This window comes from Crocuta crocuta, unplaced genomic scaffold, assembly GCF_008692635.1.
Source record: "Crocuta crocuta isolate KB4526 unplaced genomic scaffold, BGI_CrCroc_1.0 scaffold234, whole genome shotgun sequence".
Classification (NCBI taxonomy): domain Eukaryota; kingdom Metazoa; phylum Chordata; class Mammalia; order Carnivora; family Hyaenidae; genus Crocuta; species Crocuta crocuta.
In genome coordinates, this window is record NW_027529647.1 from 1,930,921 (window position 1) to 1,948,522 (window position 17,602).

The 17,602-nt window shown below is 41.7% G+C and overlaps 1 protein-coding gene and 1 long non-coding RNA gene across 4 annotated transcripts; one reads left to right on the forward strand and one right to left on the reverse strand.

The window, feature by feature from the left end:
- Positions 1-243: 243 nt before the first annotated feature.
- LOC144230333 (uncharacterized) lies at positions 244-1,147 on the reverse strand. Its single transcript, XR_013334746.1, has 2 exons — positions 698-1,147; positions 244-606 (listed from the first exon to the last, which is right to left on the reverse strand). It is a non-coding gene; the product is annotated as an uncharacterized LOC144230333 (long non-coding RNA).
- Positions 1,146-17,452, forward strand: ZNF200 (zinc finger protein 200). Of its 3 annotated transcripts, none has more exons than XM_077762584.1 (5): positions 1,146-1,327; positions 2,050-2,380; positions 2,963-3,054; positions 3,375-3,495; positions 15,147-17,452. In XM_077762584.1, exons 2-5 carry the CDS (start codon positions 2,134-2,136, stop codon positions 15,896-15,898), a joined length of 1,212 nt encoding a protein of 403 aa, XP_077618710.1. In that variant the 5' UTR covers positions 1,146-1,327; positions 2,050-2,133; the 3' UTR covers positions 15,899-17,452. The 3 variants fall into 3 exon arrangements, with proteins under 3 accessions (XP_077618710.1, XP_077618712.1, XP_077618711.1); XM_077762586.1 differs by lacking the exon at positions 1,146-1,327 and adding an exon at positions 1,346-1,707; XM_077762585.1 differs by lacking the exon at positions 1,146-1,327 and having other exon boundaries at positions 1,346-2,380.
- The last annotated feature ends 150 nt before the right edge of the window (positions 17,453-17,602 follow it).

Genomic DNA, 17,602 nt, shown 5'->3' on the forward strand with positions numbered 1-17,602 from the left:
CATGACCTGAGCCGAAGTCGGAAGCTTAACCGACTGAGCAACCCAAGCGCCCCACGTTTATTTTTGAAAGATAGACACAGAGCACGAGTAGCAGAAGGGCGGGAGGAGAGACAGAATCCGAAGCAGCCTCCTGGCTATGCACTAAAAAGCTGAAAGCGGTGTCTGATATGGGGCTTGAACCCACAAACCATGAAATCCTGACCCCAAATCGGACGCTTAACGGACTGAGCCAACAAGCGCCCCTTCCATAACATATTTTAATCCATGGCTAAGTGAGTCACCTATAGTCAAGATTAAGAAAAAAAAATTGTATTTTTACTTTTGTCATCCAGCTGGAGGCTGTTGTTACTTAGAGGAATACGGCCATCCCTGTCCCGAGGTTATCACAACCCTGAGCAGTGCCTCAATGGGGAATGAACCGAGTACAGAAACGATGCAAGGAGAAAGATGCTTACGCCTCCGTGAGAGGCTGAGGACGGAAACGAAGGCGTCTGGAGAAGGACCAATAGAATTTCTCAGAAAACAGGATGATCCGTTCAGACCGCACGGTAGAAGCTGGAAAGCAGGCAAGGGGAGGGTCGCCCGGCTCCGACCTACGGCCAGCTCCTGTCAAAAGGGACAGCTGTGACAGGACCCAAAACCCGGAAAAGACCTTGACCCGCCACCCACTCACCACCTCTGCAGTCCTTTGACTCACCCTGGACGCTCTGGCGGAAACACCGCCGCTTCGCGCAGATCTTCCGGTCCGAGAGGCAGCCCACTTCCGGTCGAGACGCAGTGAGTGGGGTGAAGGCTGGTACAGCCCCGTCCAACCGCGGCGCCTGGCGGTCTCCCATTGGCTGTTTGGAGCCGAACTACACTTCCCAGCAGGCCATGGAGCTACCCCGCCAGAACCTGTTGAGGTGCCAGTTCGCCACGGAGGACTGGAGTAAGCGTTCTGCCTTTCATCTCCCAAACAGAGCCCCAAAGACAGCGGCTGCCGCCAGCCTAACCTCCCTCTGTCTCTGAGAGCTCTGTCGGCCGGCCTCGAGCCTCCCCTTCACAAGCGCAGACGTCCCGCTCCGAACGAGGAGACCAGGCTTCCGCACCGGAAAGAGATACCGGTAGTGACGTAGCGGCTGCCGAGGCGCTCGGTTTCCCGAAAGGCCCCGCGTCCTGACCGTCCTCCTCAACTGACGGCGGCGCTCACCAATAGTCGCCGGCGGCCTGTGAGGGCGCTCCGAAGGGCGAGGGGAGGGCTTGGCCTCTCGCGCCTAGTTTCCGTGTCTCTGCGTCTGGGACTCGGGACCGTCCCGCGAGCTCCCAGGGGCCGAACAGCCCCCGAGAGGTGAGGGGCTCCGCGAGGGCGGGAACCAGGCTGACGGGGCCTTTGGGGAGCAGAGCTTGGCCGGTTGCTGGGGGTGCCTGGCCGGCTGGAGAGCCGGGAACACACCCCGGGCAAAGCCGCGGGCTGGTCGTTACGGTAAAGGTGTCCATTGGCCGGTAGGAGAGGCTCCAGAATGGGCCTGGCCTGCGAGCCCCTACTGGGATGTCCCATGCCGCCCTCAGCAGGGCTTTCAGGGCGGAAAGGAGTCAGCAGGCCATGTATGGACATCTCTTGGAGGTTTGCGGTTGCTCCTTGAGCCATCAACTGCCCCCCGAAAGGCATCTGAGGGACCTGCGGTCCTAGGTGCGCAGTATGGCTTGATTCATGGGCCAGGCCAACTTGTAAGTACATGCCCTCGGTACCGGACCCAAGGTGTCCTGTCTTCTAGCCCATTGCTCTTCCTACCTGCTTGAGTTCAACCGCTCTTCCCAGTGGACTTTGCATCTCATATTTCTCAGGACAGTGACCCTCGGGGTTTGGACATCCTTCGGCTTTCAGATCTTGCTTTCAGGACTTGCTAAGAGTGTCTAGTTCAGGGACCTTCCGTTTCAGTTAGGAGTTCCCCACCCCAGCTTCTCTCTCCTGCTTTACATTTCGCGTGGCCTCACTATCCTGGCTGTACACTGGAGTGCAGACATGCCTCCCTGGTTTTGTGGGTAACCCATGGTTTCTCTTGTCTGCAGCTTGGTTATCTTGACAGATTCCTTCAGTAAGAGGTGACTCCTGAAGCTCTGCAAAACGAGTGTGGTGTGTGATTTCAAGGCGCGATGGCTGCAAAAGTCGTTCCAATGCCCCTAAAGCCAAAGCGGTCCTTTATACTGAGAGTTCCTCCGGACTCCAAGCTGGGCCAAGACCTACTTCGAGATGCTACTAGTGGGCCCAAGACCATCCACCAGCTAGTTCTGGAACACTTCCTCACCTTCTTGCCCAAGCCAAGCGTGGTCCAGCCCAATCAGAAAGTCAAGGAGACTTTGGTTATTATGAAGGATGTGAGCTCAAACTTTCAGAACAGACGTAAGAAGTATATGCGGTTTCACTAGAAGAGAAGGGAATGGTACTAGGGTCTGAAATAGGTTTTCATGTTAGTAATGAATTCAAGTTAGGACAGTGGGTATTGGGGAAAAAAGGAGTTGATTCTAGTAAGTCAACATACTGGGGAGAGGGAGTATTGTTTTCTCAAGCTAGAGTCTAAGTGGATTGCTGGATGTGTGTAAAGCCATGGAATAAACATAGTGGGGGGTATATCTTTTTAGGATAAGGAAATCTGGATGTACTGTTTAATTGACTGCAGTTTATGTGGAATTTTGGAAATTTTGTGCTTGTTATGCGTTATCTTCAGACTTTGCCTCCCCCCCCANNNTAGAACTAATTGGAATTTAAAAAACCCCAAGGGAGTCATTCTTTTCATAAGGAGGAGATCCTGCATAGAAGTTCAAGACCTTGTTATTGCTTGAACTCTTCCCTGGGCTCAAAGAAGCCAAAAAAAAACCTGTTGCCTTCTGAGGGAATGAGGAGAGTGTGGCCTCAAGGTGTGGTTAGGCTTTCCATATTAGAGTCACTGACTTTTCCATTAACTACAGCTTCCTCTTTCCCCAGTGCAACCTCATCCCATAGTGAAGCTTCTACCCAGAGAAGGAGTCCAGCAGAAACAGGACACATTGTCTCTGTATCAGAAAACTGAGCCTGAGGTGGGTTCGGTTTTCCCGTTCTCTGTTTTGAGTCCCTCACCTTCTCTGCTCTTGCAGCCCTCCCCGCTCAGCCAACCCATACATAAGAACATACTCTTGTAAGGAGAGTGGGCTTGTTTTCACCGCCTCCTTGGATGTTTCTCTTCTGCTTGTTCTTTGACTCCTGTCTGAGCCAGAGTTTCCTGTCTGCTGCATCTGCATATGATTCATAGGTCCCTTTCACCTACCCTTTCCTGATCTTTGGGTCTTAGTCTATTCTACCAGCAGAACTGTCAAAGAACCTCTGTTATTAAGAGGATTGGGGCCTACTGCTCTTTCAGGAACTGGTGGTCTTTGAGGATTTGAATGTATTTCACTCCCAAGAGGAATGTGTGAGCCTAGATGCTACTCAGCAACCCACCTCAGAGAAGGAAGACAGTGTTGGCGAGATGATGTTACTGGGTAAGAAATCTTGTGTGTTCATATTGAATGGTATGGAAAAAGCATGTTCTTCTATTTCATCAGACTTTATTATTTTTTTAATGTGTATTTTATTTTTGAGAGAGATTGAACAGGGGAAGGGCAGAGAGAGAGGGAGAAAGAGAATCCCAAGCAGGCACTGCACTGCCAGCACAGAGCCCAATGTGGAGCTCCATCTCACAAACTGTTGAGACCGTGACCTGAGCTGAAATCAAGAATTAGATGCTTGCAGCGCCTCGGTGGCTCATTTGGTTAAGCATGTGACTTTGGCTCAGATTATGATCTCACAGTTTGTGAGTTCAAGCCCCACCCATGTCGGGCTCTGTGCTGACAGCTCAGAGCCTGGAACCTGCTTTGGATTCTGTGTTTCCCTCTCTCTCTGTCCTTCACTCATGCTCTCTCTTTCTTAAAAAAAAAAAAAAAAAAAATTGGATGCTTAATGGACTGGGCCACCCAGACTTTTTAAAGATCTGATAAGCACAAGTTAAGTACATGTTCATGCTTATTTAATTTTTATTCCATGTAGCAGAGCCTACACCAGCTGTGGGTGTCCATTTTTGGTATATCTTTAGGGCAGCAAGGGTGGAGGGGACTTCTCTTGGTAAGCAAGACTTAGAGCTACTGTGCTGCCATCACGTATTCAAACAGATAAAAATGCAGCCAGGCTGTTTCTGAATCCATTTTCTGGATCTCCTGCTAATCTCCCAACAGGTGTTTTTTTGTTTTTTTTTTTAATATTTTTATTTATTTTTAGGAGAGAGAGAGACAGCGTGAGCAGGGGAGGGTCAGAGAGAGAGGGAGTCACAGACTGAAACAGGCTCCAGGCTCTGAGCTGGCAGTCAGCCCAGAGCCCGATGCGGGGCTCGAACCCACGGACCGAGAGATCATGACCTAAGCGAAAGTCGGACGCTTAACCGACTAAGCCACCCAGGCGCCCCCCAACAGGTGTATTTTAAATCAGTGTTTTCACTGGGTGCATGACTCACTCCTTTAAGTCCTTTGTTTCCTTGATGTTCCGTAGTTATGAAGTCTACTAGTGTGAATGAAAATATATCACACTATTGATGGAAATAATATCTAGCACTTATTTAGCACCTGTGTGTCATTATGTAGGCACTAGTCTAAGTGCATGCATTTATTATCTCGTACATTTCTCACAATAGTACTGTAGGACATAGGAATTATTACTATTTTACAGATGATGAAGCTAAAGCAGAAAAATGTTAATTGTTACATGTCACACAGCAGTGGTAACAGAGCAGGGATCTGCACTCCGGGATTCTAACATCAGAGCCCTGCAGCCTTAGCCCAGAATTGTACTGCCCTCTTGATGCATTTCTCATAATTTTTTCAGTGAATTTCCTGTATGGTTGGAGAATGGGTCCTTCTTCATTTCTGCTTATTTCCCAGTAATGGTTAACAAACATTCTCAAAAAAGAATACTACATATGAACTCATCTGGCAGCAGTTCTCTGTAAGCTGGTGAGAGATGATTCAGCCTTTCTCTACAAATACACTGCTACCCTAGAGTCAAGAGCCCTCAAAAATCGTTTTGCTGAGTGCCTAATACTTTTTACTTCAGAGCTGTTTGCTTCTGAGGCTAAAATAGAGCAGAAAGTGGGTTTTGTGAGTTGTCTGGGGTGACAAAGACCCATGACTGTTGAATTCTAGTCGTCCTACACTGTAGGTCAGGATGGTGATACATAGTGAGCCTCCTCAATTTTCCACAAATTATTCTATGTAATATTTTTTATTAAGCGTATTTTTTTTGAGAGAGAGAAAGCACATGAGCAGGGGAGAGAATCTTAAGCAGTCTCCGTGCTCAGTGCAGAGCCCATCGTGGGGTTCAATCCCACAACTCTGGGATCATGACCTGAATTGAGTTCAAGAGTCAGACACTTAACTAAGCCACCCAGATACATATATAGATATCTATATATTTTTTAAGTAAGCTCTGTGCCCCGAATGTGGCTTGAACTTATGACCCTGAGATCCAACATCGCATGCTCTATGGACTAAGACAGCCACATGACCCTAGTGTTTTGTTTTTTTTCTTAATTCAAGTTAGTTAACATATAATGTAGTATTGGTTTCAAAACTACAATTTAGTTATTTATCATTTATATATACTACCAGTGCTCATCCCAAAAAGTACCCTCCTTAATGTCCATCACCCATTTAGCCCACCCCACCCCCAGCCACCTCCCTTCCAGCAATGCTGTTTGTTCTCTGTATTTAAGAGTCTCCTAGGGTTTGTCTCCCTCTCTGTTTTTATCTTATTTTTCCTTCCCTTCCCCTATATTCATGTTGTGTTTCTTAAATTCCACACAAGTGACATCATATGATGTTTGTCTTCCTCTGAGGTATGTTGCTTAGCCTAATACACTCTAGTTTCATCCACGTTGTTGCAAATGGCAAGATTTCATTCTTTTTGATCACTGACTAATATTCCATTACATATATATTATATATAATATTCCTATGTATATATTATACCACATCTCCTTTATTCATTCATCAGTCAGTGGACATTTGGGTTCCTTCCATAATTTGGCTATTGTTGATAATGCTGCTATAAACATTGAGGTGCATGTGCCCGTTCAGATCAACATATTTTTACCCTTTGGATAAATACCTAGTAGTGCAATGCTGGGTTGTAGGGTAATTCTATTTTTAACATTTTTGTTTTTTAATTAAAAAAAAAATTTTTTTAAATTTATTTCTGAGAGAGAGAGACAGCGTGAGCAGGAGAGGGTCAGAGAGAGAGGGAGATAGAGAATTTGAAGCAGGCTCCAGGCTCTGAGCTAGCTGTCAGCGCAGAGCCCGACACAGGGCTCGAACCCACAAACTGTGTGATCATGACCTGCGCCGAAGTCGGACGCTTAACTGACTGAGCCACCCAGTTGCCCCTTAACTTTTTTAAGTGTACTTATTTATCTTGAGAGAGAGAATGAGAGCAGGAACAAACGAGAGTGACAGAGAACAAAGCGGGCCATGCACTGATGCAGGGCTCCAACTCACAAACTGTGAGATCACGACCTGAGCTACAATCAAGAGTCAGATACTTAACTGACCTCAGGCCACCCAGGCGCCCCTATTTTTAACTTCTTGAGGAACCTCCATACTGTTTTCCAAAGTGGCTGCACCAGTTTAAATTCCCACCAGCAGTTCAAAAGGGTTCCTCTTTCTCCACATCCTCATCAACATCGGTTGTTGCCTGAGTTGTTCATTTTAGCCATTCTGACAAGTGTGAGGTGGTATCTCATTGTGGTTTTGATTTGTATCTCCTTGATGATGAGTGACTGAGGGATGTTGAACATTTTTTCATGTGTCTGTTAGCCATCTGTCTGCATGTCTTCTTTGGGGAAGTGTCTATTCATCTCTTTTACCCATTTCTTCACTGGATTGTTTTTTTTCTGGGTGTTGAGTTTGATAATTTCTTTACAGATTTTGGATACTAACCATTTATCTGAGATGTCATTTGCAAATATCTTCTCTTCTGTCAGCTGCCTTTTAGTTTTGTTGTTTGTTTCCTTCCCTGTGCAGAAGCTTTTTATCTTGACGAGGTCCAATAAGTTCATTTTTGCTTTTGTTTCCCTTGTCTCTGGACACATGTCTAGTAAGAAGTTGCTGCAGCCAAGGTCAGAGAGGTTGTTGCCTGTTTCCTACTCTGGGATTTTGGTGGCTTCCTGTCTTACCGTTAGGTCTTTCATCCATCTTGAATTTATTTTTGTCTTTGGTGTATGATAGTGGTCCAGTTTTCCCACCATTTGCTAAAGAGACTTTTTTCCATTTTGTCAAAGATGAGTTGGCCATACATTTGTGGGTATATTTCTGGGTTCTCTGTTCTCTTCCATTGACCTATGTGTCTTTTTTGTGCCAGTACCATACTGTCTTGATGATTATGGCTTTGTCATACAGCTTGAAGTCCAGAATTGTGATGCCTACAGCTTTGGTTTTCTTTTTTCAACATTACTTTGGCTATTTGGGGTCTTTTCTGGTTCCATACAAATTTTAGGATTATTTGCTTTAGCTTTGTGAAGAATGCTGGTGTTATTTTGATAGGGATTGCATTGAACATGTAGATTGCTTTGGGTAGTATCGACATTTTAACAATATTTGTTCTTCCAATCCATGAGCATGGATGGCTTTTCCATTTCTTTTTGTTGTCTTCAGTGTCTTTCATAAGCTTTCTATAGGTTTTAGTATACATATCTTTTAGCTTTTTGGTTAGGTTTACTCCTGAGTATCTTCAGGTTTTTGGTGTAGTTGTAAATGGGATTGATTCCTTGATTTCTCTTCCTGATGCTTCATTATTGGTGTATAGAAATGCAACAGGTTTCTGTATGTTGCTCTTATATCCTGCAACTTTGCTGAATTCATCTATCTGCTCTAGCAATTTTTTGGTGGAGTCTTTCGGGTTTCCACATAGAGTATCCTGTTCCCTGTGAAGAGTGAAAATTTTGATTTCTTCCTTGCCGATTTGTATGCCTTTTATTTTTATTTGTTGTTGTTGTTGTTGTCTGATTGCTGAGGCTAGGGTTTCCAGTACTATGTTGAACAACAGTGGTGAGAGTGGACATAGCTGTTATGTTCTTGACCTTAATTGAAAAGCTATCAGTTTTTCCCCATTGAGGATGATATTAGCCTAATGTTTTCTTATTGTAGGGGAAAGCATGAAGAGATCAGATTTATTACACTGAGCTTTTCCTCAGTCTTGGGTAAAACAAGCATTTATTTTAGGTGACTGGTTGGTGGGTAGGTTGCCAATTCCAGGAACACTTTGGCTATTGACCATGAGACCCTGAGGCCCAATTCTCACCCTTTTCATTTCCCTCCCTTGCCTATACCCCAAAGCTGATGATTTAAACTTAGAATCATTCACCAACATTTAATAAATGCTGCTTGCTTTTTCTGTAGGCAGGGGTGGATTCTGGAGTTGATATCAGTGGGTTAAAATGATACATAGTGCTCCATTCCTGCTCTCTAATACTTCCAGTTTGTTTTAAAATATAAGTCATTCACCTAAAAGGATAAGCAATGTGGGTGCGCCTGAATGTCTCAGTCGGTTAAGCGTCTGATTCTTGGTCTTGACTCACGTCATGATCCCAGTTTCGTGGGTTCAGGCCCCATGTTGGGCTCTGCACTGGTAGCACAGAGCCTGCTTGGGATTCTCTCTCTCCTCTCTCTGTCCCTCCCCTACTCATGTGGTCTCTGTCTCTCAAAATAAATAAATAAAGTTAAAAAAAATTTTTTCTAGGGGCATCTGGGTGGCTCAGTTGGTTAAGCATCTGACTTCAGCTCAGGTCATAATCTCATGGTCCATGAGTTCAAGCCCCACATCAGGCTCTGTGCTGACAGCTCAGAGCCCAGAGCCTGCTTAGGATTCTATGTCTCCTTCTCTCTCTGCCCCTCCCCTGTTCGTGCTTTGTCTCTCTCTCTCTGTCTCTCTCTCTCTCTCTCCCTCCCTCTCCCCCTCTCTCTCCCCCCTCTCCCTCTCCCTCTCCATTTATTTTTGAGAGAGACATGGAGTGTGAGCAGGAGAGGGGCAGAGAGAGAGGGAGACAGAATCTGAAACAGGTTCTAGGCTCTGAACTGTCAGTACAGAGTCCAGCATGGGGCTTGAACTCAAGAACCATGAGATCATAACCTGAGTCGAAGACAGATGCTTAACCGACTAAGCCACCCAGGTGCCCCTAAAAAACCTTTTTTAAATAAAAAAAAGATAAACAGTGTGAAACCATTTTAACTATAAAGAGCTGTGAGGTCAAGGCCAGATTTGAACCTAGGAGTAGAGTTTAGAAGAAGATGGATTTGATTTTAGATAAGACTGGATCCATGGTAGGAAATAAAATGAGATTATTCTCTGGGCACCTGAACATTGAAGGTCACGTGTAGAGATTTGGGAGTCAATAACATTTGGTCAGTTTGGAAAGGGAAAAGTGTAAGGGCATGAACCCTGTGGAGAAAGTAATCATAGGAACATCCTTGACCGAGGAGGACAAAGCATGTGTCTCAGCCCAAGTGAACCACATAAAACAACTAAAAATGTAGAATAAAATTCGTAAACACATCCTTATTGACACCTCATTTTACTTGCATCTGCCTTCTCCTGCCTTAAGAGAATAGAAACCTTTTCAAGATTGATACAAATTGACTACGTACTATGCAAGAAAGAAAGTTTCAGTAGATTCCAAAAAGTAGAAATAACACAATAGGATCTATCACAATGTGATACAACTAGAAGGGGAAAAGTCTCTTTCACCTAGAAAATTTAAAACTATTAAGTAACCTTAGGTCAGAGGGGAAGTAAATATTAAAGTTACATAATGTTCATAAACTATACTCTGTATCAACATCTACAGTATAACCTCAAGTGGTACTCAGAAGAAAATTTATGCCTGTAAAAACACATACGTTAATTTAGAAAAATGAAAGTAATTAAGCTTCTGGTTCAAAGCTAGGAGAACAAGAAGATAAAGGAAAACAAGAAAAGAAAGTATTAGTAAATATAAAACTGGAAATGAGTAAGTTAGAAATAGAGGTACTAATACGTAGAAAGATTTAAACAGATATAGATAAACCAGTTTCCATTGAGGAAACTCGAATTGTCACACAAAAAACTAGCCCCTCACCCCACCCAGGAAAAGGACCCTCAGTTTCACAGGAAATTCTTACAAAGCTTTAAAAATCAGACAATTTAAATGCTATGAAAATTTTCAGATTAAAAAATATTTCAAAATTATTTTTATGAAACTAATAAGACAAAGATACCACAATCTGATAAAAACTGTCCTGACCAAGAAGATTTATTCCAGGAATGCAAAAGTGATTTAATAATAGAAAGTCTATTAATATCTATTATATAAAAAAGAAAAATCCTGTGATCAATTTCATAGTTACTGAAAAGATATTAGACAAAATGCCAATGCCTTCTGCCTTCTTCACAAAACACTAAACAAAACAATAACTAATGGATACTTCCTTTTTTTTTTTTTTTTTTAGTATTTTATTGTCAAATTAGTTTCCACATAACACTCAGTGCTCATCCCCACAAGTGTCCTCCTACATGCGGATACTTCCTTTTAGTCTGCATTTAACAGGAAACACTGGAAGGCATTCCCACTAAAATCAGGAAAACAACAAAGCCCACTATCACTACTACTATTTAATACTGTGTTTTAGGTATTGGCCAGTTATAAATGAGAAAGAAATTAGATGTTTAAGAATTTAAGAATCTATTACATATGATATAATTATGTGCCTGGAAAACCCTAGGAAGTGTCTGAAAATTATAAATAGTAAGCATTCAGTAAGGCAATGGGATGAAAAATTATTATATGGAAATCATTAGCTTTCATATATGCAGTCATTTAGAAGTTATTAAGATAAGAACAAGATTAAACATCTAGAAATAAACTGAAGAAACATGCAGAAATTATGAGGAAAACTTCAAAACGTTTCTAAAGGACAAAGAGGTAGATCTGAATGAATGGGAAAAAATACCATGATGACCAGGAAGATTTAACATTAAAAGGTCATTTTTCCCCAACTTGATTCATGAAGTGAATGTAATCCCTGTAATAAAGCCAGTACGATTTTTCCTGGTCTGCTCTCTAATTCAAATGGAAATAATAAATACGAATGACCAGGAAAATTGAAAAGAGCAGTGAAGCAGAAGGGACTCATAAAAGGTGTTGGGACACCCCAGCTATTTGGTGAATCATACTTTGTACACCAAGAGAAAGACCAATAGATTCGCTTAGGTATACAAATGACCCATAAACACATGGAAAGATGTCCAGCCCTGAAAATTGGTACGTGTCTTGGGAGGGGAGGCAAGTAGAATGGATGGGACAGGGACTGGAGGAAGGCTCCTTAGCGAATACCTTTTCACATTTAGATTTTTGTACCATATAAATATATTAGCTACTAAATTTTATCATAAAAGTTAGTATACTAAAGGAATGTAAGATATATTCATTGACAGTCTCAGGAAAATTTTTAAAAAGTATGTTTCAATGAATTGTCTTCAAAACAGGTAGGCCTTTAACATGACATTTATAGTCATTCATAAAACACTGATGATAATTCTTTAAAAATGAAAACAAGGGGCATGTAGGTGGCTCAGTCAGTTACCTGTCCAACTTCAGCTCGTGTCCTGATCTCACAGTCATGAATTCAAATCCTGCATCAGGCTCTCTGCTCTCAGCCCAGAGCCTGCTTCAAATCCTCTGTTTCTCTCTCTCTCTCTGCCCCTCCACAGCCTGCTTGCTTGCTCTCTCTCTCAAAAATAAACATTTTTTTTTAATTATGAAAATGAGAATGAAATAGAGAAACCTGCCATCACTGTTATTAACCATATAAAGCAAAAAGATGTGAGGGGTTAAGAAGAAGAAATATTGGAACCAAAATATGGTTTGTATTTAGAAAATCTAAAAGGATCAACAAAAACATTATATTTAATAGTTTTAAGGTAGGTAAAGAGGGAATGTATAACAATAGCATTCTTAAATTAACAAAATGGGGGCACCTGGGTGACTTGGTTCAGCTTAGGTCATGATCTCATGGTTCATGGGTTCAAGTCCCACATCAAACTCTGCACTATCAGTGCTTGGGATTCTCTCTCTCCTTCCCTCTCTGACCCTCATGCTTTTTCTCTCTCTCAAAATTAACTTTTAAAAAAATTAACATGGGTGCCTTGATGGCTCAGTCGGTTAAGCTTCCAACTTCAACTCAGGTCATGACCTCACAGTTCATGGGTTCAAGTCCCATGTCAGGGTCTGTGCCCACAGCTCAGAGACTGGAACCTGCTTCATATTCTGTTTCCTCCCTCACTCTGTCCCTCCCCCACTCATGCTCTGTCTGTCTCTCTCTCAAAAACATTATTTAAAAAATTGTATTAATTAAAAAGTTAACACAAAATAATGGAAGCTATCATTCAGAATGGCTATAAAATAGGAGCAAGCCACAGGTGTTTCATTGGTAAATATAAACGATTCTTAAATATTGAAGAGACACAGGTCTAATTTTTTTTTTTTTAATGTTTTTATTTGTGTGTGTGTGTGAGAGAGAGAGACAGCATGAGCAAGGGAGGGTCAGAGAGAGAGGGAGATACAGAATCCAAAGCAGGCTCCAGGCTCAGAGCTAGCTGTCAGCACCGAGCCCGACGAACTGTGAGATCATGACCTGAGCCAAAGTCAGACGCTTAACCAACTGAGCCACCCAGGCGCCCCAAAGACAGGTCTAAATGGGAAAACTGAAATTATGTAAAGATATTGGTGTCTTTTAAATTTATATTGTAAATAACAGAGTCAAAATTTTAAAAAGCATATCCTGTCTGGTTTTACCGATATGAAACATGTTACAAACCATAACATACTGTGTGATACTAAACTCGATATATATTAAGAACTAGTTGTAGAGACGCCTGGATGGCTCAGTCAGTTAAGTGTCTCACTCTTGGTTTCAGCTCAGGTCATGAGTTTTGTGAGTTCAAGCCATGCACAGGGCTCTGTACTGTCCATGCTTGGGATTCTTTCTCTCTCCCTCTCTCTCTGCCCCTCTCCTGTTCGTTCGCTCTCTCTCTCTCTCTCTCTCTCTCAAAATAAATAAATAGGGGCGCCTGGGTGACTTTAAAAAAAGAAAGAGTTAACTGTAAAAGTAAGTCATAAAGGAATGGCTAGAGAATAGAACATTTATCAGATTTTGAAAGACTGATACTTTCTTATGGTTTTAAGTTGTGGAGTTACAGAGTTAGGCTTCAGTTAAATATCTACATTAGTAGTGATTGCCTACACAAGGAGTAAGATTTGCAATATGTAACATTTATGTAAATTTATAACAGTCTTAGCCCAATAAATTAGGGGGTTGTAATAACAAAGTACAAAATAAAGCTACAATGAGAAACCATTTTATACCTATTAAACGCTGACAAGATTACGTAAAATTGATACCCACGTCTTGATGCTTGTATTGAAACTGGTACGACTTCTTTTGAAGGAAGTACGGCAGTCCATGTCAAGGGCTGTGATAAAAATTGCCATATGCTTTGACTCAGCATTTTCATTACCTAAGGGAATAAATGAAAAAGAAAACCTCTGTTAGTTTAAAACTACTAATCCAGCAAAGATTCATATCACAGATCTGTGGTCAGCCATATATCTCAGTGGCTGATTTAACTCTTTAATATCCATAAGTTGCCCAGAGTTTCGGGGTCCCTTGTCAGTTTCACAGTATACTTTTTTTTTTTACTTTGTTATTTAGTCTTTATATCTGTTCTTTTACACGGACTTCTTTTGAAGGTAATAAATACAGAAAAGTCTACAGATCAAAAATGTATACCTCAGATTTTCACAAAATACATTCATTTGTCTAACCACCATTCAAATGGACCCCAGAAGTCTCTTTTGTGCCCACTGCCCAGTTACTACTCCCCTTTCTCCCCCAAAAAGACCACTATGGATTTCTATCATAGTTTAGTTTTAACACTTGTAATCACCTTAATGCCCAAATAACAATCCACTAAGTGAATATGATATGCCTTCATTATTTTTGGTCATTTGAATTGCTCCCAGTTTTTCACTATTATAGAGGATATTATAGTATTATTTATTTCTGTAGTATCATAATATTTATTGTAGTGAAAACCTAGAAGCAACTCCTCTTATCTTTCACTTGCCTTCTAAAGAAGAGGAGTGGTATACCCTTGAATATTTATGTCTTTCATCCCCTGGTCCTTAGCTCACTGCTCTACACAGAATATAAGATCAATATGAACTTCTTGAGTAATTAGTGCCTATTCAGAAAGCAAACCTATAAAATCTTTCAGTGTAGTCCCCCTCATTTCATTTTAAAAAAAAAAAAAGAGGCAAACCATGAGAGACTCTTGAATGCTGACAAAAACTGAGGACTGATGGATGGGGGGGGATGGGCATGGAGGAGGGCACTTGTGGGGATGAGCATGGGTGTTATGTGGAAACTAATTTGACAATAAATTATTTGTAAAAAAAGAAAAAAGAAATAAAGAAAAAAAAAATCAAATCTGTGGACCTAAGCTTGTATCCTTTCAAAAAAAGGAAGAGATAATGGTAAAAAACTGAGAAATTCCCCAGAAGTCCAACTATAGTTTGTAATAAAAAGATCATTGCCACTGTCAAATCCTTGGTGGGGGGAAAAAAAAAAGAGGGTACTTGGGTGGCTCAGTCAGTTGAGCGTCCACCTCTTGATTTCTGCTCAACTCATGATCCCAGGGTCATGGAATTGAGCCCTACATCAAGCTCCGCACTGAGCCTGGAGCCTGCTTGGGATTGTCCCTCTGTCCCTCCACCACTTGAGCACACTCTCTGTCTCTCTGTCTCTGTCTCTCTCTCTCTCTCTCTCTCTCTCTCTCTCTCTCTCTCTCTCGGAGGGTGGGGGAAAGGACTGTGTGCTTCCACTGCATTGGATAGAAAGACTTATCAGTCATATTTTCCACGCACAGTAAGAGTGGAAATGGAGGAGTGTTGATAACAATTATCTGCTAGTCCTCAAATTTATGACACTCATTATTGCTTAATGAGAAATCTAACTTGTTTTTTCCTGCCTGGTGTCATATCCCTCAAAAGTTTTTAAATTCTCTTTTGTTTCCACAGTCCATGACATTAATCCTGAGACTGAAGATCTTCAGAAGGAACCCGTAGAGAGTGAAGATCATAGAGATAAGACTTCAGATTATGATGGAGTAGATTGTTCTATGGTCTCTGAGCAATCTCCATATTGCCATAAAGACAGACTAAATACATCCACTCCAAAACAAATCAAAGTGAAAAATCTTCTAGTTACCATTGAAAATGATACTCCCCTGGAGGAACTCTCAAAGTATGTGGATATCAACGTGATTGCACTTACCCGAAATCGGAGAACGAGAAGATGGTACACTTGTCCACTGTGTGGGAAACAGTTTAATGAAAGTTCTTACCTTATTTCCCACCAGAGGACTCACACTGGTGAAAAACCCTACGACTGTAGTCACTGTGGGAAAAGCTTCAATCATAAAACAAACCTTAATAAACATGAGCGAATCCATACAGGAGAGAAACCTTATTCATGTTCTCAGTGTGGGAAAAACTTTCGTCAAAACTCTCATCGGAGTCGCCATGAAGGAATCCATATAAGGGAGAAGATATTTAAGTGTCCAGAATGTGGGAAAATCTTCCCAGAAAATAAAGACTTTGTGCTTCATCTGCAGAGCCATGAGGCTGAGAGGCCATATAGTTGCAAAAAATGTGGGAAAAGATTTGGTCGGCTCTCCAACTGTACCCGGCATGAAAAAACCCATTCGGCATGTAAGACCCGAAAGGAGAAATGGGATCAGGAAAGATCTGATGGTCCTGCCTCAACCTGAAATGTTTCATAAGGAATTCTGAATTCCCAGGCTTCTGGAAAGATACAGATATGTGAAAACCTCATTAGAGTCAAAATTGGGTAAATACCCATCTTGGCTGAAACCTCAAATTTTTAGAAAATTTCACAGGGAAGAAAAAATCCTCAAGGGCTATACCTCAGTCAGTATCCACACTTTCTGATTTAAGGAGCTTTCTTTTGTGAACTTCTACAACAATGTATAGGCCACAGATCCCTTTCCCAAAAAAGGTTTTGAATAGGAGTCTGGAGGCCACTTCCCTGCAAAGAGAACAGAGTGACACATGTGTACAGAAAGTGTATCCATTTTTCCCCCCACATAGGAATTCACACTTGGGGGGGGGGGGAATAATGCAAAGGTCCTTACCTGGAACTGTGTTCCCCTGAGAGAACCAAACTACTGATTTGTTAAACCAACAGCTTCTCTTAGCAATTCACGTAACCTTCAGAGAACACCCTGTTAAAGCTTGAGTGTTGAAAAGGATTGTTTACTTGGGGATATAGGAAAATACAGCAAGTGAATGTCAAAGACTTCCTCTGTTACTTGTATGTCACCGAAACTAACCATCGATCTCATTAGGATTTGCATTTTGTAGTGAAAAGTGACTTTTACAGGAATACTTTTCACAACATACTTTTAAAGTCTCTATTGCGCTTACTGTATTTTTGTCCAGCTCTTCATTGCTCAGATAGCTCTCATGCCTTTCTATTGCCAAAAGAAGTCTAGATTGCTCAGGCCTAGCCACCCAGCCCTACTACTGGTAAAGCTCTTCAGAATCTTGTCCCTCTGCTGAACCAAGAAGAAAGCCTGCTAGGAACGAAAGCCAAGAGCCAGAAGAGGAAGAGGGAGACATTGGCTTGGACCCATGACTGGCCAATAACCTTACCATGTGGTTACTTCCTCTCCAAGCTCTCCTCAGAACCTTGGTGATGGGTGGTCACTACCTCACAAGCAAAGTGTTTTATTTTTAGCAGTCTCCAGTGGCTAGTTCACATTGTTCCTCAATGTGAGGATTCGTGTCTTCATTGTAGTAGATACTTGTTCTCTTTGGGCTACTGATACCCAGATTTTCCTGACTTGCCCGCCCAGAGGCCAGGCCAGCGGTGCCTTCACGGGACCGATCCTGTGGTGTTATTTTAAACATTCTTGATCAGTTTTGCTTTATTTTAGTTTCCTAAAATTTTACCTTGGTATTTTGACTGAAATAGGTTAATCCTATAAACTATTTGGGAAAACTTGTTAGCTTTACAAATTTTGTTTCCCATGCCTTTACTAAAGTATTGTATTCTTGAGTAAATTTTTATAATTTTCTTAATGTAAGTTGTATATGATTTTGTTATTGCAAATAGTTTTTTTTTCCACTGTATTTTTCTAGTTGACTATTGCTCTTACATAGGAAAGTTCTTTTTAATTGCATATTTGTGAAACTAGCCACCTCACTGAATGTTGTTAATTTTCAGTCATTTCTCAGTTCTGTTACAATTTGTGGTTCAAAATTATACCATCTACAAATAATAGTTTTGTTTCTTCTTTCTGTCCATTGCTCTTTTTTTTAATTTTTTGGGTTTTTTTTTAATCTTTAATGTTTATTTTTGAGAGAGACCAAGCACGAGCCAAGCAGAGGAGGGGCAGAGAAAGAAGGAGACACAGAATCTGAGCTGTCAGCACAGAGCCCACCGCAGGGCT

What these genes read in the sequence shown, in the direction of transcription:
- ZNF200 (XM_077762584.1), top strand. Translation starts at nt 2,134, where the DNA reads ATGGCTGCAAAAGTCGTTCCAATGCCCCTAAAGCCAAAGCGGTCCTTT. An exon ending in CTCAAACTTTCAGAACAGAC is followed by an intron (nt 2,381 to 2,962) that starts GTAAGAAGTATA and finishes CTCTTTCCCCAG; the next exon opens with TGCAACCTCATCCCATAGTG. An exon ending in ATCAGAAAACTGAGCCTGAG is followed by an intron (nt 3,055 to 3,374) that starts GTGGGTTCGGTT and finishes CTGCTCTTTCAG; the next exon opens with GAACTGGTGGTCTTTGAGGA.